The following is a 14,852-nucleotide window of genomic DNA, read 5'->3' on the forward strand; positions in this document are numbered from 1 at the left end:
AGATATTTGCAGAGTTGATCTTGTAAGTACGATTTTAATCTAGCCTTTTTTTTCACTTGGCATTATATTTTGAGCATTTTGCCACATTTTAAAATATTCTTTGCAAACATTTGAAATGACTACATGAATAAAACATCCCATCATATGGATACATTTAATGTGTTCTATTCCATCTCCTCCTCCTCCTCCTCATTTTTTATTTTTAGTTTTTTGCTATTACGGTGCTGTGAAAAACAGTTTTTGTTTTTGCTTTTTGTATATATCTCCATGCCCATGTTATGGCTAATTTACTTAGGGAAGTGCCCTAGAAATTCATGGAGTGGATCAAAGCAAACACTAACTTAATGTTTTTAATACACCATGCTGATTTCGGAAAGGCTGCATGATTATTTCCCGTCCAGTGTCTTCCCCAGCGCTGAGCGCCAGCACCACGGTGGAAACAGAAACCAGGAAAACACAGTGGAGGGAAAATGGCATGTCAGTTGCATTCGTTTGCATGTTTGTGACAACGAGTTACATTTCTTTCCCCTAGTTTTTGTCTTTGAAGTTTTTATTCTTTGCTTATATTTTCCTTTGGGGATTTTGATATTTTTCTTATAGATTTTCGTATTCCTCTTATACGGTGACTCAGTTTCCTTTGTATCTATTGTAAAGTTTACTCTACTTTGCTGCTCAAACTTTAATTTTGTTTCTGATGTGTAGAATACTAACATTCGTAAGCAAATTTTATACATTTTGTGCATGTGCACGTGTGTGATTTCTTCCCTTGGTTTTACGTTTACAATATCCTGCCCAATCCAGTGGTCAGATACTGTGAGCATATATTTTCTTCTACTATTTCCCTAAGTGCTAGCTCTCTGGAACTCCTTATTTCTAGGCATCTCCTCTTTCTCTGTGGCGCTTCAAGCTTGCTACAGTAACCAGCCAATTACTAACAGCAGAAGTGTCAATGGCGGCAGTGACTTCCTGTACGAGTCTCACTGAACCTCACACCATCCTGTGAGGGGTGGGGCTGGCCTGATGCAGCGAGGGTGGGGGTATGATACAGGGGAGGGGCAGCTACTGGTGAAGGGGGCCTGGTCAGTCTTGGACCAATCCAGAACCCAACTTGCCAGGTATCTGACTGTGTAAACCTGCAGCAAGAGAAAGGTCCGAATGAGCAGTGGATTTGGGGCAGGAGTCTGAAACCGGGATTCTTCAAGAAGCACAGGTGCAGGTGGTCCCACATACTCCTGTAGTGCTGCGGGAAAGGGGACTCTCCTATTTTTTGGTTTCTCTCTTTAGCGTGAGCAGCTCCAGGGGAAAATATGATTGCTAGTGAGTGCCGATGGCAGTGCAAGAGTAGACAGGCAGCGCCCCAGCTGAGAAGTTTTAACAGGGCGTCAGGCCCCCTCCATGGTAATCTGTTCATCATAAAGAACAGCAAGGGCAGGGTCTGACAAACACAAGTTAATGTCTATAACTAGGTGATGCTGAGATGTGGGTGAACCTAGAGAACTTAGCCCATGAGATAACCAGAGCATGTTCCTGGAGGGTGCCCCTCACGGAAGTGGACAGGACAGGCTGTGGATAAATGACTAAATAACTCCTGCTGCTTCAGGGCTGCCTTGAAAAAATCAGGCATGGGGGATTTTGCTCTTTCAGTTGTTTATTGTGATTACTTCTTTAAAGATGAATATTTCAGGTCAGCTTCTGTTTGTAGAACATCCATTAAAAAAAGGAACGACTAAAAATCAGCTTCCCTCAGCTAACTAGCATCTCATCTGTGGACTTGTGCAATGATGTTATCTGGAAGGTTTTGCTCGGAAATATGGGATGAGTCTGTGTGTCTCTGGAACTGACCCCGTGCGGCCTGTTAGGCAGAAGCAGAACTTGTCTGCGCTGTGGCATTGGTGAACTGAGTCAAAGCTGGAACAGTTACTTGGAGTTTCAGTGCTTTGGAAATTAGAACTTTTACCAAACAAAATATTCTGCCTAAACAAGGTGTATGGAGCTTGTCATAAAGGGGACCTAATAAGGCATTGAAAGTAAACCTGCTGCCACTTTTGGTTTTTATGATCAAACATTTTGAAGCCTGCAGGAAATAGTGAAGTTGTTAAAAAATCTACTAGAAGTACCCTCATGTAAAAAGCTAGGGCAGGACTTTTGCAGTTGGATTGCAGAACAGAGTGACAGTGAACACACTGGGCACACGTGTGTGCTCCGCTTGGCCTTCTGTGAGGGCGGAAGGTGCCACGCATTTAAATACGGCCAGGAAGGCAGGAGCACAGAGCTGCATCCTCTCAACACCGCCAAGGCCTTCCTCTCTGCAGACAGTCGCTGGTTTGTACCCTGTGCTCTGCAACTGACCCAGCCGCAGGAAAGCTGCACCGGGCAGACCCCGACGGCCCAGCACAGGGTCTCCATTGCTCAGTCATTTTATCCAATGGCCTGCACTACCTGGCTTGGTTCAGTATTGTGTGTGTGAGTGTTCATTAGTGTGTGTGTGTGCAAACGTGTGTATACATGTATGAGCGTGGGTGCATGGGCGTGTGTATGAGCATGCATGTGGATGTAGATGAGTGTGTGAGTGTGTGCAAAACAGCATTTGTGTGCATGTGAGAACGTGATGGATGCGTGTGGATGTGCACGGGCATGTGTATGAACATGTGTACACGCTGCACTCAGCCTCTCAGCTCCTTCTTTCTCTCTGGTGGCCCCCATGCTGAGGCTCTGCTCACCAGTGTCAGCAGCTATAAGTGCCAGTTAGTCTGGTCATCATCACGACCCTCCTGCCCTGGGTCCCACCCCTCAAGGCCTTGCTAGGAGACTGACAGGCTCATCTGAAAACCAAGTCCTTCTCCTGAGCTTGGTTAGTTCACCTGCCACTGACAGCCTGAGTGTCCTCCTGTACAGGACCCCTGACCCAGGCTGATGGCAGAATCGGGTGTGCGGCACTGCCTCCTGCACCACCCAGAAGCCCCCTCGGTCTGGGGTGGCAGCAGGGACTGATGACAAGGCCATCCACAGATGTGTAGTCAGGGCATAAAGTCACAGTCTTATCCTTCATTTTCACTTCTGATTTGGAATGCCGAGTGGCGGGTCTCAATGACCCAGCCATCTCCAGCATGGGGTTCAGCCAGTGTAAACACTTGCTCTTCAGTGACACGCTCTTTCCGTATAGCTAGGGGCTCTGGGGTTCTCAGTGCCAGGTCTGCAGAAATTGGATACTTAAAGCCATCTGATGCATGGTTTGCTCATCAAACAATGGGTGGTCTTTTTACTTTGCTAAACATACTTTGATATCACGGGAAATGACAGTAAAAATGCATCAGGTTTTACACCAGCCAATTGAGTCGCATTCCAGATTATTCCTGTCTCCCTCTCGAACCTCTGACCATGGTGGCCAGCCCATCTTTTCTCCAAACCAACTGCACAAATCCTGCTGTAAAAACCAGTGAGCCCTGAGAACAGTGTACTAGTCAACCCACACTTATAAAAGGTCTTGAATGGCCATACTTTATTGGCTATAGAAAGAAAACACATTATTGTCATAAAAACATTCTAAAGCAACGTTGACACTCCACGGGGAGAAGAAAAGCAAGACCAGTACTGCACAGATTGTTGCTTCTTACCAACACCCCAGACGGATTTGGACTTAGCCCTGGCAGTCACAGAAGAGATGTCACTGGCCCCTCGGCTGCTCCCCATGTGTGACTCACCTCTGAATCCAGGGGGGCCTCTCTCTCCTGGGGAGCCTTTCGATCCTGGACGTCCGGGCAGTCCAGCATCTCCCCGGGGCCCAGGCTGGGCTCCCAGGACTTCTCCAGGAAGCCCCCTGTCCCCTGGGGGCCCGACTGGCCCTGGCAGGCCAGTGGGACCTGGTTGTCCATCTGGGCCAGGGAGGCCCACTGCACCTTTGGATCCTCTGGGTCCTATGAATCCTGAAAGGAAACACAGGTGGCCCCCAAAACCACAGGTCAGGGTTATGATATTCTAGAAGTGTTGGAAAGAGGTTGGAAACAGCAACGATTTGCAATGGGGTCCTCAGAAGGCAGCACTCAGCTCAAGGTCCTGCCCCCATTGCCCATCTTGGAACCTACAACTCTCACAAGGTGGTCCTTCTGCCAGCTAACCGTCTGCTTGCCTCTGCCACCTGGTCTCAGCCCTGTGACTGAGCTGTGTGAAAAGAGCCTTAAGAACCGACTGCTCCTTGGCCATAGGTCCTTATAATTCATGGGCTCTCATGTTTTACAAATAATCCCAAAATGATAATTTTCGTGGGACATTCTAGGTTGTCTATGCAAGGGAGGGGCAGAGTCACAGGATGGGAAATGCCCGGAGCTGAGATGGCCTGGAGCCATCACAGCCCACACCCTGCCCCCCACCTCCCTGGTAATGGGTCCCTTGTCAGCAGTCAGCCTGGAGATGCCTGAGGAATCAAGACCTTCTGTCATACTGACTGCAGAAACTGTCATGTCCTGTGTGTGGACGGAGGGACAGTGGCCCTCCTGTGCCTGTTGCTGGTGCCCCGGGTCAGAGGATCTCACTGTGTCACTTCCTCTTTTGGTGCACTCTGCCCTGAGGTGACGTCTACTGAACCCCCAGAGCTGAGAGTCGCGTGGGTGCTTGGAAGGAGGGTTCTGAGGTCATCACCACCTCAGCCGCATGCGCAGGAGACAGGCCGTGCTCTAAAGACGGTTCTGCGGGAAAGGATCCAATTCGCACAAGGCTCAGCAACCTTAGATTTGAGTATAGAAACTTTCTACCCATTCCATGTGGCATATCCAGCCAGAAATATCCGACAAGCAAGGCCTCGGGCCCTTCCTAGGACTGTATGGCCAGCCCCGCCTGTGACTGGGGAGGGATTGAAACTCCAGGGCCCAGAACACAGAACAAGGGGTCTGGACTTAACCTGATATGAATTAGCAGGACCCTGTTTCACAGTTTCCATGGTGTGATTTACTCACATAATAAAGAGATATGGCTTTCACTGGAAATGTTAACAGCGGCTCACAGGGAGCTGTGCACCTGTGTTTGCTTATGAAGATCTTTTGTCTGGACCAGAATCTGGTTTTTATGATCTCTGAAGTTGGGCATTTTATTTCTGCTCATGGTAATAGAAGTATAGTATATTTCAGTACCGTAAAAAGTGACATGTAGGTCCTCATTCGCCCCTTCCCTCTGGTCTATAATCTCCCTGTTCATGTAAGGGCTTACATTTCAGGAAGGAACGGGCTTCCTACCCGTATTGCTGCTGCCCAGATCTCCTGGAAATGGGCACATTCCCCCCACCGTCCACTGCAGGAGAGCTCTGCACACAGTTCCTGTGCACACAGTGTGTGCTCAGAGTTCTCGGTACCCTTCATGCTCAAAGCCAGAAGCTGTTAAAGAATTATTATCCTTCTCTTTTTAAAATAGTGAGCACTTATACTTAGTATATGTGATGTCGTCAGAGCACAATGCTGTAACTTCTAAACATATACATGTTCCCAGCGGGGCAACAAAAAGATGCAGACGGATCGTGTGGTGTGGAGATGGCAGACTTTCCTCTGGTTCTCTCTGTGCCTTGGTGAAAGACACAAGAAGCATGCTTCCCAGTTTTGCAAAGCAGGCAGAGATGCATAACATGAAAGGCAACAGGATCAAGGTTTGCAACAATCGCCAGGGGCTGCAACACTGAGTTCAGAAAGATAAAATCTATCCAGAATTGGTACAAAGTTCTACCTTTAGCTTCAAAGCAATTATCCAATGTAGGGCAGGAAAGAGGCAGGATTCAATGGCTGCTGAAAATATTTGTGCAGTGTCTGAATCTAAGGACACAACAGTCCCACTGTTGTGTATGATATTCCAGACGTGTAGGTCATTTTATTCAGTTTCTGGAGCCCAGTGTGGAGGGAACGCTGACAAGCCGGAGGCCGTCACAGACAGGATGACTGGAATTCCAAGGGCATGGAAATGATGTCGTAAAAAGGAAGCCTGCGTTCCCGGGGCCGAGTCTGCCCACTCAAGTGATGTCCGCGGGGAGTTCCGGCCACTCTCTCCGCGTGTGTGGTTATAAAGAAGCAGACCACGTGCTCACAGAGCCTCTGCAACCACGTGGAGCAGCGCGCTCACCCACACCGTCTGCATCACAGCCACGGTGCATGCTGTGTCTGGGGACACTGGGCTGTGTCACAGAGTAGCTGACACACGGCCAGCACCCCGGCTCTTCACCACCACTCGTTCCTGGAAACACATTCACTTTCCTCCATGTACAGATGAAAGTCTGAAGCTTTTAAAACCACTGTCTTCCGTGATTCTTTGCTGTGTCTAAGTGTAGATGGGATGGTTCGATTGTTTATCCAGATAAGCCGGGAACCGAAGAGTGATCAGGTGTGGCCACAGAGAGCAAAAACAGGTGTCCTCTGTGTGGGGTCTGGTGAGTGACCATCAGATGGGGAACTGATCACGGGAGGGCTTTTGTGCCTTTCGTGACAATCTCAGGAGAGGATAACATTATGTGGCCCTTAGAATATTTGATATCAATCAGAGGACAATGAGAACAAAATTTGTCATTACGTATTTGTGAAAACAGTTTTTAAATGTCAGAAGATGACAGAGCCGGGGCACCCTGATCTCTCTCTCTCTCTCTCTCTCTCACACACACATGCACACGTGTCTTTTCCTGAACCTTTGGGGCATGATGTGGGTTGGGTCCTGGCTTACCTGGGGGTCCTGGAAATCCTTCACGACCTGCATCTCCTGGTGAACCCTTGAGTCCTGGGGCTCCATCAGCTCCTGGGAGTCCTGGTGTCCCTCTGAGGCCTTTGGCACCTATATACCCAAATAAACCACCAAGTATGTCAGATCCCATGAGCACGAATAGGGCATGAGCAATCTGGCACTGACTCCACGTGGTCTCTTATGAAACCGGGAAACAATGAGGCTGGGGGTCCAACCTGAAAACAGCACTTCCAGGCTCACAGAATGATATTCAGTATTTAAACGTACTGCTTACGGACTCAAATGATAATAACAATTCTATTCACTGTTAGGATTCTACATTGTACTAATTAAGGGCTTCGGGTCTGGGGGTCAGAATGCCTGGGTGTGGATTTGGGCTGTATCTATTCTATTTGTGTGACCTTGGACAAGTTTCTGAACCTCTCTGTGGCTCAGTTTCCTCATCTGGAAAGTGGAGGGAACAATAATGCCTACTTCATGGGGTACTGTGAAGACCAAATGAGGTAACTCTTGTCAACACTGGAGCGGTGCTTGGCGCAGCACGTGTGCTTCATGTAAGTTCCTCTAATTAAAGGGCTGATGTTACTCATTGATGTCACGAAACTGAGCTTTCACTCAATTTCATCCACATTCCCAGTTTCTCTCCAGAAAGGGAAGACTGTGTGATGCACCTCCCCCTTGGAAAGTGGGTGTGTGGGTGGCAGGAGGGGGGAGCAGGGGTTGGACAGGAAGAAGCAAGGTGCTCCCAGCAGCGGGGGAGCCTGCGTAGGAAATGAAAGTGAAGAGCCCTGGCAGGTGATGGCCCTGGAACCAAAGACACCCAGACCCAGACGTCTGCGCCCTCTGCCACTGATCAGCCTCGGGTTATATCTCCTGCCTGGGTGTGTGTCAAGTGTGTGGCTTGGGTCCCCTCTGACCATCAGAGACCCCACCTGTAAGAGGTTCTTGCATGAGCCGCAGCTTGCAAACTGACACTAGCACATGTTCCTAACCATAGGGGACTACCGGGGGAAATTTCTCCTATTTGGCTCTGTCCCCATCAGATCCAGGGCCAACGTCAGGACACGTGAGATGAAAAGCTCTGCAAGGCTGCTTGAGCTGAGTGGACCCTTCCTTACGATTGCCAGACGAGGGCTGAGAAGGTCATTGTCATGGTGGACATTCGGTGTGTGAAGAGAGGGACCAAGAACGTGTACCAGAAACCCAGCATGGCTCACTTCTCTGCAGGCTTGACTGTGGGGAGTGCAGGAAAGACCTGAAAAGAACCGCACCTGCGGGCACCTGCTCCTCTCTCCAGGGGAGCTGAGCACTGCTGAGAGGGCACTGCCCGCTCCACACCCAGCACCACAGGCCTGATCAGATTAGTCCACCTTATGTCACCTCCTGCCTCTGTGTTCTGTCCCACACATGTGACTGCAGGGTCCGAGGACACACTGGGAGCAGCAGGTCTGCAGGCAGGGCCAGGGTCCAGAACCTTGTGCATGTGAGCCCTTCCTGCCCTTCACTTGATGCCAGGGACCTCAGAGAGACTGAGGCCTGATGTGATGCTTGTCACTGCTTTGGCCCAGAAGATTCACCAGAACCTTCCAGAATTCTGTTTCACCTTCTCCTTTTCTCCTCCTTCCATTTAAATAAAATGACCACAAAGTAAAATAATAAATCTTTCACAAAGTCTTTGTTCAAGATTTTGAATGCACATAAGACCATGTTTTAGAAATTTCCCTTTTTTGTTTCCCCCTTCTGGAAAGTTCTGCTCCCCAAGCAGTCAGCCTTGCCTGGGTTTCCATGCGTGGCATGCCTCCATCGTGCTTACATATCCACACCCTGTCTGTCAGCCAGGGCTAGCAGGCCTCCTGACCTCTCAGTCTAATAAAAATGTCATTTCCAAATCAGATGCCACATGCGTGTAGTGGGACGGGTGGTTTGCTCTGCCTGATTGAATTCTGCACAACCCGACACCGAGTGGACATCCCACCTGGTCATGTACAGATGTCGGTTCCTCAGGAACTTCACTGAAGGAACCTGGAACATGGTCAGGCGCTTGGTACTGCAAATGTGTCAGTCTTGCTCACTTGGCGGGAGGAAAGGGTGGCACCCTGTGGTGCTTGGACATGGGGGACGAATCATGCAGACCACTGAAGCCCCTACATCAGGGCTCAGTGTGCAGCTGGGGATGAGTGACACTGACATTGGAACAAAGTCAGCCAGAATGGAGAAGCAGCCTTGTCACCGATCTCCCTGGGACTGAGCCCCCCGACTGCAAACTTCCTGCTTTCTGCTAGAATGTCCAGGAAAATTCTTCACTCTCTGTGGGAAATTAGTGCTGGACAGAGGGGCATGGGTTTGCCTTCCATCACTAATTAGCTTTGTGGCCCCCGGCAGGTGTTTTGCCATCTCTGGCAGGCAGTTCCCATCTTTTTATTTGGGAGGCTGGAGTCTACCAGCGCTTCTCTGAGGACCACGTTTTGAGTAGCAAGGGGCTAAAATCTCCCCCAGATACAACACTCTAGACCTTATCAGAATTTGTTCAGTATTCCCTATTGCCTTCTGCAAATGTTTACAACACCTTAAGCATTTTAAATCAGATCTTCCCTTGAAGGTTTCCTTTGTCCTCTACCCAGAGTCAAGCTACCAAAATTTGGGAAATATTGACTTATTTACTTGTAATAAGTGACTTACTAAAAACAAAACAAAACAAAACTTCATACCAGCTAAATGAAATAATTCCTAATCTATAGGACATCTTTGATTCGAATCTTTTCATACGGGAGGCAAACTCGAGACATGTTTTCCTGTGCTTCTATGCCTGTCTGAGTGGCGCGGCCCACACCATGGCAGGATCCTAAAGGAGTCAGCTTGGGCTGCCCTCTCCGAGTTGGCAAGGCTGCTGGAGGGAGAGCTGTCGGCAAGGCCACAGCTACGAGCACTTGCTGCAACTGTAAGGGTTCCTGCCTTGGCTCCGTGGCTTTTGCTCTCTCTTTCAATATTTTGGTTAGCGTGGCAGTTCTCTGAATTCCCAAAAGATTATAAAAATAACACAAATAATTCTGCAGTCATTGAACTAAACATTCCCACAGAGGATCCGAGTAAATTGGACAATTTAAAATTATCCCCTTGTGATAAATTGACCACACCGACATATGTTCCAAAAGCACCGCTCATGACTAAATATGAGCTGCAGCCTAATGTAAGTTGGCAAACATCATTTACTGGAGATTATATTAATGGCAAGAGAATGGTTGGCATTAATGAGAAATTATATGATTGGGACAAATTAAGTATATGGGAATGAAACTGTAGAACCCCCTTTACTTGGTGGTGTCCAATTTTAAATAAATCATTAAGAATCAGGTGTTGGGATAAAAATATATGCTGTGAAATTATTAAACCCACAAAATTAGATCTTAGAAAAATAAGAGAGTACACCTAGTTTTGTGAGGGATGGTGCTGTGCACAATGACACTTTAACATTTAGATCAAGATTATAGGGCCACAGTGAATGCATAACCTCAAGATGTGCATGATAATGCTGCTCAAATATCCACGGTTCTTTTTCCATATGAACAGTAGGTTCATTTCATTAGAATGTAAGATCATTACACCCCCATTAGAATTTAAATGTTAGCATTTTTCCTTTTAACAAATTTGTACTTACATTTAGCAATAGACATAGGTCATATGATAGTACTGTCTATCACTTTGCAACTGCAATAGTCCCACCCTGTTAATAGGGTAGATATTAACCACAGCTTGCCAACCGGAAAAGGTCACAGGTTAACTTCAAGACAATGAGAAGATGGTTCCGATCTGATAACCTGATACCGAAAGGAAGAAGCACGCCTGATACCGAAAGGAAGAAGCACGAGCTAATCACCTGAGATGTGCTAACAAAGAAGAAAAAAAACTGGCTTCCCCTGTCCCTTTTGAATTATTAATTCAAGCTTGCTGATGTAATAAAAATAGTACCCAAAAACCCCCTGCAGAGAAAAAACTAAATAAAAAGCATTGTCTCATGCTCTACTGTGCTCCAGCTACAACACGCTGACAGCCCGCAGAGAGAGAACATGCATACTGATGCATTGAGGTCTCTGTCTGTGTTTTTTATTTTCGCTGGCTTCCTCATCCCTCTTTCAAGGACCCACAACTCAACTGGAGCTGGTCTCTGGCATCTGAGGCTGAGAGATGCCCTCCACCTGTGGCTCTCAGAACCCACAGACAGCGCACCTGCCAGCAGCCAGGCATCATCTTAATTCTCTTTGCACATTAATAGTGAGAATTGCAGCTTGTTCCCCTTAGACCATTATCTCCCGTTGTAATTAAATGTTCTTAAACAGCCCCTAATACTTGGCTGGGCGGGACAGGATGGGAAGTCACTGCCAAATGATGTTGTCTCATACACAGATTTATAGAAATATATTTGTTCAGAATTCCAATATACTTGTAAGTCTATAAATGTGTCAGATGAACAGAGTGAAAATCTATTGATGACTCAGGATAACGGAACGTGTCACTCTCATATGATCAATACTGTGGGAAGACCTGAAGCTGGTCATTTTTTGTAAGCTGGTAAGTCATTATCTTACAACTCCATGCAAATTTCAAACCATCTCTATGACACACAAAGGAATCTGGTTTTAAGGCCTGAGATCCTGTCAAAGCGGTCTGCTTCGGTGGGAACGAGGAAGGTGGAGCTAGATAAGGGACCTAGAGAAAGGAAAAAACTTAGATTCTCTCCCGCAAAACACAGGCAGGGGATGCCAGATTACCAGAAAACGTAAAGGATTTTACAAGTTTAAAAGGTCTTTTGAATGTTCCCATGGTTCAAGGCCTTGCAACTGTAGTTAAGCAGAAGTCACAAAACTCTAAAATCTTGAGGAAGCTGTTTGCTAAATTATCAGTCTAGAAGCAAAGTAACACAGCACTTCCCGCTGAGAGCTGTTCCTGTTCTCCAAGCCAGGGCGCAGCAGGATGGTCAAGGTCTGGTGCACAGATTAACTTAAGCTTAAAAGGCCATTTATGCATTGCTAACATCAAAAGAATATTGTTTTTTTCACTTTTAGTTTTAGGCTCATTGCACATTTGAAATATTGAATCTATGATCTCATTGGGACCCCATGATCTCATTAGCCTATGATCTGATTAACACATGAGATCTCATTAACCTTCGCTTAGTAAGCTTCATGTTGTCAAAACATATTCACCAAAATCCTCTGCCCTCACACCCAATTTGTGTATATTTCAGGCCCCGCTTCCACCCAGTTGCTGCTGAAAACGATCCCACTGCAGTCCCAGAGCCTCCAGCATTTGGGGGATGGCTGTGTTAGTGACTGAGCTTAGATCTGCGGAGGGACAGACCTCTCCAGAGCTACAGCAGGGAAAAGGTACCATCGAGGATACCGGCCCAAGGAAGATAAGCTCAGTTCTCAGAAGACAACACAAGGGACCTTTAACTCTGCCTCCCGGTGCAAATGACTCCTGCATTTTATCCTATTGTCCCCAGTAGGACAATAGATCCTATGGTCACTATGCACCTGGAAGATGCCCTAAAGGCCCAGGACACATAACAGAAGTTGACATTACATTTCCAACTTTGAGTGCTGTTTGTACTACTCTGTATTTTACACTGGCTTAGCAATTTACAGTTTATGTAGGGCCTCATCCACAGTTTATCATGTGCAGGATTAAGGGCATCAGGTGTGAAGGGGGGAGAGCCTGGAACACCTGTGCAGGTGAGGCCCTGCCACTGATGCGCAGAAGACTGGACTGCATGCAGTGGGGGGCTGACTTGCCCCCGGGCCTTCCTCAGAGGGCTGACCACTTCCCTTGCCCATCACAGGCTGAGGAGGAGAGAAACCTAAAGGGCGAGCCCCCTCCAGCCAAAGTCCTGTTGCTCCAGCCAGAGGACACACGTTTCCCAGGCTGACTGACACGGACACTGTGAATTCCCATGACAGCCTGTCTCAGGGATCAAACCCGCCTCCTGCACCTGCATGGAGGGCCCTGGCTCCCCACTGCTCATCTCCCACAGGAACCTTGGAGCCCAGTGGGCAAGGTCAAGTTAAGTGGGGCTGCGAGAGTAGCTGTGGTCCCCTGTGCCCCACCTGCTAGCACCAGACAGGCCAAAGCGCAGCTGCATGGCTGTCCCTAGACACTGGCTCTGTTGCGGAGAACCCTATTTCCACTTGGGTGCTTTCGTGGGGGTGGCTGGACTGTGCCAGCAGACAAGTGCCCAGGTCCTCCTGGATGATAGAGATGAAAATTCTAGCCTTGCTTATTTCTGTTTCCCATCCATCAAAACCCCAAAGAAAGAATCCTTTCCCGTGGGTTCTTTCCATGTACCCTGGGCTATAAAGGCATAAAATGAAAACCCATAAAGAGGGCGCTTCCTTTGCAGTCTTAGACAGAGGCTGCAGCTGCTGCTGCTATGGGCGCCCACCAAGGGCCATGGCTGGGGCTGTGTTCTCTGTGTAGGGATTTTTCCCTTCCAGCTGGAGCTCGACTACCTGTCAATCACCACATTGCTCTGGAGCAACATCCAGGGTGAGGGGATGTGGGGGCAGAGGGAAGATGAACAGAGAGGGAAGCAGGAAAATGCAGATGCATAGAGGAAGGCTGGGTGCCCCAGTCCCCCGCAGCACATTACCTGTGGGGCCTGGGGGTCCCGGCTGGCCAGATGAGCCCCTGGGTCCTCCAACACAACCTGGGGAGAGAGAGGAAAGAGATGAGCTGGAGCAGCCGTGAACACTGGGTCTCACGGCCTTGGGCACGCTAAGGTCGGCAGCTCCAGCCATGCAAACCATGACCGCGCTGTGATCAGACAAGTTTAATGATGTAATTAATCTTGGTTCTGATGTAGGTAAAAGTCTAATTCCACTGTGTAATGAAATCAGAATATTACTACAAAATGCAAAGTAAGAAAGTCCCGTTACATGAAGACTGGTGTTGTGCTGGCAATGACTCCTTCCCTCGTGTAGGGTGACGGCCTCAGCACAAACCACACGAGCGCGGGTCCTCGCCAGTTAGGCGATGTGGGCGCCTTCCTTTGTCTACAAGTGTCCGACGGCAGACCGAGACAGCTTGTGATTTCAAAAGGAATTCTTTGACTTCCTGTCTGTGACTTTGAATACTTTCAGAATTAACCACAGTGATTAGCGGCTTTTTTTAGAGCAGTGCAGTTGCGTCTGGTGGGGTGGCCCAGCGCGGTGACATTTCAGCAGAGCTACTTTGTTGCTGTATCTTTGTCTAAGAAAGCATTCCTGCAAGAACAGTAATTCTGGAAATGGCTTTTGTATGTTTGCATGAGGATTTGAGGCAGGCTCCTGTCTTGGCCTGACTTAATGGCCAGAGTTTGGACAGGGCTTTAGCCTCCTCAGCCTTTTTCCTCATGGTGGCACACAAGCTTTCATAGCCTGACTTGGAATGTTCCAGCACTTTCCAATGGGAAGGGATGTTCTCTGAGAGGCATTTAGTTGAATGTCTCTCTCTATCTTAGGTGGTCATTCATGCCAGGTAGTGTCTACCAAACACCCTGCTAGTGTTGTGGAGGTCAAGCATCATTAGTTCACTCCAGACTGTGCCTTTATGTCCAGAATGTTCCAGATGGCAGCTTCTCTACTGGGCACAGTGCTGCAGACCACACTGCCTGTAAGTGCCCATGAAATATCGTGGTTTCCCAATCTTGTCACCTTTATCCCACCTGTCAGTGGCTGCCCACAGCCTTGGACACATCTGGGTCTTGGCGTGGCCCAGAATTGCTGTAAACTCAAGACCCTGGGCTATAGAAATATCCCCATGATTTCCTTACAGCCCACATCTCCCACACCTTATTCCTGCTGCATGTGATCCTAGTCCTGTCCCATGTCCCTTGTCTCCCAGCCCATCAGCACTAGCTTGGGGCCTGTTCTTTGCTTTGGGCCTGTTCTTTGTTCTAGGACTCTCCTGTCAGACATTTCAGTGAACCTCCCTGAACACCTCTTCCTGATCTTCCACACTCTGTGCATGTTCCCGGGTCCCTCCAGGATGGCCACCTGGCTCTCAGCAAGCCCTTCCACTCACCCCTTGGTGAGCCCCACGGCCATCTCACCTGTGACCCCAGGCCCACCGCTGCACACGGCCTCAGCCTCGTCTGTGGAGGCCCAGCTGCTCTG

At 48.4% G+C, this 14,852-nt stretch overlaps 1 protein-coding gene across 2 annotated transcripts in view; it reads right to left on the reverse strand.

The window, feature by feature from the left end:
* Nucleotides 1-14,852, reverse strand: part of COL4A2 (collagen type IV alpha 2 chain) — a 191,096-nt gene that overhangs the window by 30,229 nt on the left and 146,015 nt on the right. For both annotated transcript variants that reach the window (XM_063102491.1, XM_063102490.1), the window contains exons 27-29: nucleotides 13,349-13,405; nucleotides 6,688-6,795; nucleotides 3,702-3,923 (exon numbers count right to left, since the gene is read on the reverse strand). In XM_063102491.1, the coding sequence (XP_062958561.1) occupies nucleotides 3,702-3,923; nucleotides 6,688-6,795; nucleotides 13,349-13,405 (387 nt within the window). The remainder of the gene's footprint in view (nucleotides 1-3,701; nucleotides 3,924-6,687; nucleotides 6,796-13,348; nucleotides 13,406-14,852) is intronic.

This window comes from Cynocephalus volans, chromosome 7 (assembly GCF_027409185.1).
Source record: "Cynocephalus volans isolate mCynVol1 chromosome 7, mCynVol1.pri, whole genome shotgun sequence".
Classification (NCBI taxonomy): domain Eukaryota; kingdom Metazoa; phylum Chordata; class Mammalia; order Dermoptera; family Cynocephalidae; genus Cynocephalus; species Cynocephalus volans.